The sequence below is a fragment of the Antrostomus carolinensis genome, unplaced genomic scaffold (assembly GCF_000700745.2).
Source record: "Antrostomus carolinensis isolate BGI_N321 unplaced genomic scaffold, ASM70074v2 scaffold5816, whole genome shotgun sequence".
Lineage (NCBI taxonomy): Eukaryota > Metazoa > Chordata > Aves > Caprimulgiformes > Caprimulgidae > Antrostomus > Antrostomus carolinensis.
In genome coordinates, this window is record NW_010319718.1 from 1 (window position 1) to 2,602 (window position 2,602).

The following is a 2,602-nucleotide window of genomic DNA, read 5'->3' on the forward strand; positions in this document are numbered from 1 at the left end:
TATTTTAATATCAGTATTCTTTTAAGTTTTACTTTATTTCCATGATTAAACTGTTCTTATCTTACTCTACGAGTCTCCTTACCCTTGCCCCCAATTCTCTCCCCTGTCCCCTTGGGTGGGGGCATTGAGTGAGCAGCTGTGTTGGGCTGCTTGCCCAGGGCTTGCCCAGTGCTCACCCAGTGAAACCACCACACCTGGCATTGCTCCTGTGTATCTCCAGTGCAAGCCAGGCAAATATTTATTCTGAAAAGTCAGCAAAAAGATCCAACATGAGGAACCTGAGCCAGTTCTTTCACAGCCAGGACATGGATTGATCAGCCCCATAGCTGGGTTGATGACCTTGGAGTTTCAGGAGGTTAAAGAAGCCATTTAATACAACTGGAAAAGGCAAAACCCCAGCTAGATAGATAAGCATTAGTAGCCCAGGAGAAATTTTGGTTAGCCATGGTTTGGTTAAAACTGTGCACTGTATGTGAAGTGAACCTAGTTCATCCGTTTACATATATAATGACTTCAAACCAAGCTGTTCCCAAGCTGTGATCTGTGGGCTCTTGGTGGTCCATGGTGTCAATTAATTCAAAACTGATAGGAAGGGTTTGTGATGGCACATTCATTCTGAGTGCTCTGGCAGGATGAGATTTCAATAGACAGGGGGCTTTTGGGGATTAGCAGACAGAGGCTTTTCATGTATGTGCAAAATCAAAGAAAAGCCCATGTGAGCTCAAGGTTTTTCTAAGTTCCTATCCCAACCTGAATACTGAAGCATCGTGTTATGTTCGTGTTTCTGCAGGATAAGTTGAAAATTATGAGTTTATGCTCACCTCCTGAAGTAACTCAGAGTATTTTTTCTCTAGTGATTCAAAATCTCTCCTGGGCACAACATCTCCGTAGTCTGCTGTCATTTTGTTCAGCTTCACCTGGGCTTTTGTGAGGTCCTGCCGAGCCATCTTTAACGCCAGCGTTAACTTCACCACATCTTCACCCTTGACAGCTTTAAACAACAGCCACTGATGAAAGCCCATGGCAGTGAAATTGCAGTTGTAGTTTTCTAAATAATTTATTAAGCTCTTAGACCACATAATTCTACAAAGTGTTGGCAAGAGCTGAATGGGTATAGACTCTGTTATTAGCATGAAAGAACTGCAAGTCCAGGAGGATGTTACAGTGTCCACACTCCCACCCACTGTCCTGCCTCCTCTCCCATGCGCACACACACACACACACACACACATCCAGAGGCTCAGGCGCCTTACGCAGACGCAATGGCTGCAGCCAGCGAGTAAGAAGCGTAGCACTGTGGGTGCCTGGAACCAGACCGTGGATCTAGAGAGTAACCTCTCTGCCAGGTGACATCTGAATTTCAGCAGTTTTGTCTGTCCTTGTGGACAAGCACAAGGCTGGCAGCTGTGCCTAGGTGAGACATGCTGAGAATTGGCACTGGAATCAACAAACATAAAAAACCTTACTGCCTTCAATTTACCCGCTGTGCTAAGCAAGAGCATCCGAGCATCCAAGCAATGACTTTCTGAATCAGCTCAGATGATTACACTCCTGCCTCTTCCCTTTTCTACCCGTTTATGGATTCTTTGGCCATTAATTTGTCCAACTTTCAAGAATCAAAGCCTTTCTGAAGGTATTTCAGAGAGACTCAGTATTTTCACTGCAATGCTGTGCCCATGGGGTGCATTTGGGTCTCTATGCAGGTCAGGTTCTTCCAGAGATCTGCTTTGCCTACCTTGGCCTTGGTGCCGTGTCCTCTCCAGCTCTTCGTTACGCATATCGTTGAGTTTTGCGAGGAGCAGTTTGCGGGCGTCGTGCTCGTTGAGATAGCGAGTGTACTCCTCCGCCACGCTCGTCTGCAGCCGTGCCACCTGCAGGAGACAGAGCCTGGAACTGAGCAGGAGCATCGCATCAGTGGGAACTCTTGGACTGGTTTGGTGGGTCTAGAGCAGAAACTGAGGAGCAGAGAGTGGGATGAGGGAAGCAAAATGGGAAAAACTGGAGCAGGAGAGTGGGCAGGAGATAACACTGTAGAAAAGGATGGGCCAGAGAGCAACATGATGGGTTCAAGCTTGGAAGTAGTGTGCAAAAGGGGGATCCATCCGAGTTTTACCTTTCTAGAGGGTGAATTATATACATTTCATGATCTGAGTTACACCAATTAAGCTGAAAGAGGGTAGGTTTAGATTAGATATTAGGAAGAAGTTCTTCACTGTGAGGGTGGTGAGACAGTGTCCCAGGTTGCCCAGAGAAGCTGTGGCTGCTCCTCCCTGGAAGTGTTTGTGGCCAGGTTGGATGAGGCTTTGAGCAACCTGGTCTAGTGGAAGGTGTCCCTGCTGCTGGCAGGGGGGTTGGAACTGGATGAGCTTTAAGGTCCCTTCCCACCCAAACCAGTCTGGGATTCTATGATTGATACATATTTAAAGATGCTAAGGGTACATTGTTGGAAAAGAGTGCACGTGCTTTTACATAAGAAATTAAAACATTAGTACCAGGAAGATATTTATTTCTTCCCCCCCTTCAAATGTGACACTGAAAGAGCCAGGTGGGACAAGAGATGCAAGTGAAGACTCCTGACAGTGGCAGGCCCGCCCGGCCCCAG

The 2,602-nt window shown here is 46.9% G+C and overlaps 1 protein-coding gene across 1 annotated transcript in view; it reads right to left on the minus strand.

The window, feature by feature from the left end:
• Nucleotides 1-821: 821 nt before the first annotated feature.
• LOC104526016 (translin-associated factor X-interacting protein 1-like) overlaps nucleotides 822-2,602 on the minus strand; it is a gene marked incomplete at both ends in the record, with an annotated part of 10,091 nt that continues 8,310 nt past the window's right edge. Inside the window, 2 exons of the mRNA XM_010169342.2 lie at nucleotides 822-991; nucleotides 1,736-1,871. Coding sequence (XP_010167644.2) covers nucleotides 822-991; nucleotides 1,736-1,871 — 306 coding nt within the window. The remainder of the gene's footprint in view (nucleotides 992-1,735; nucleotides 1,872-2,602) is intronic.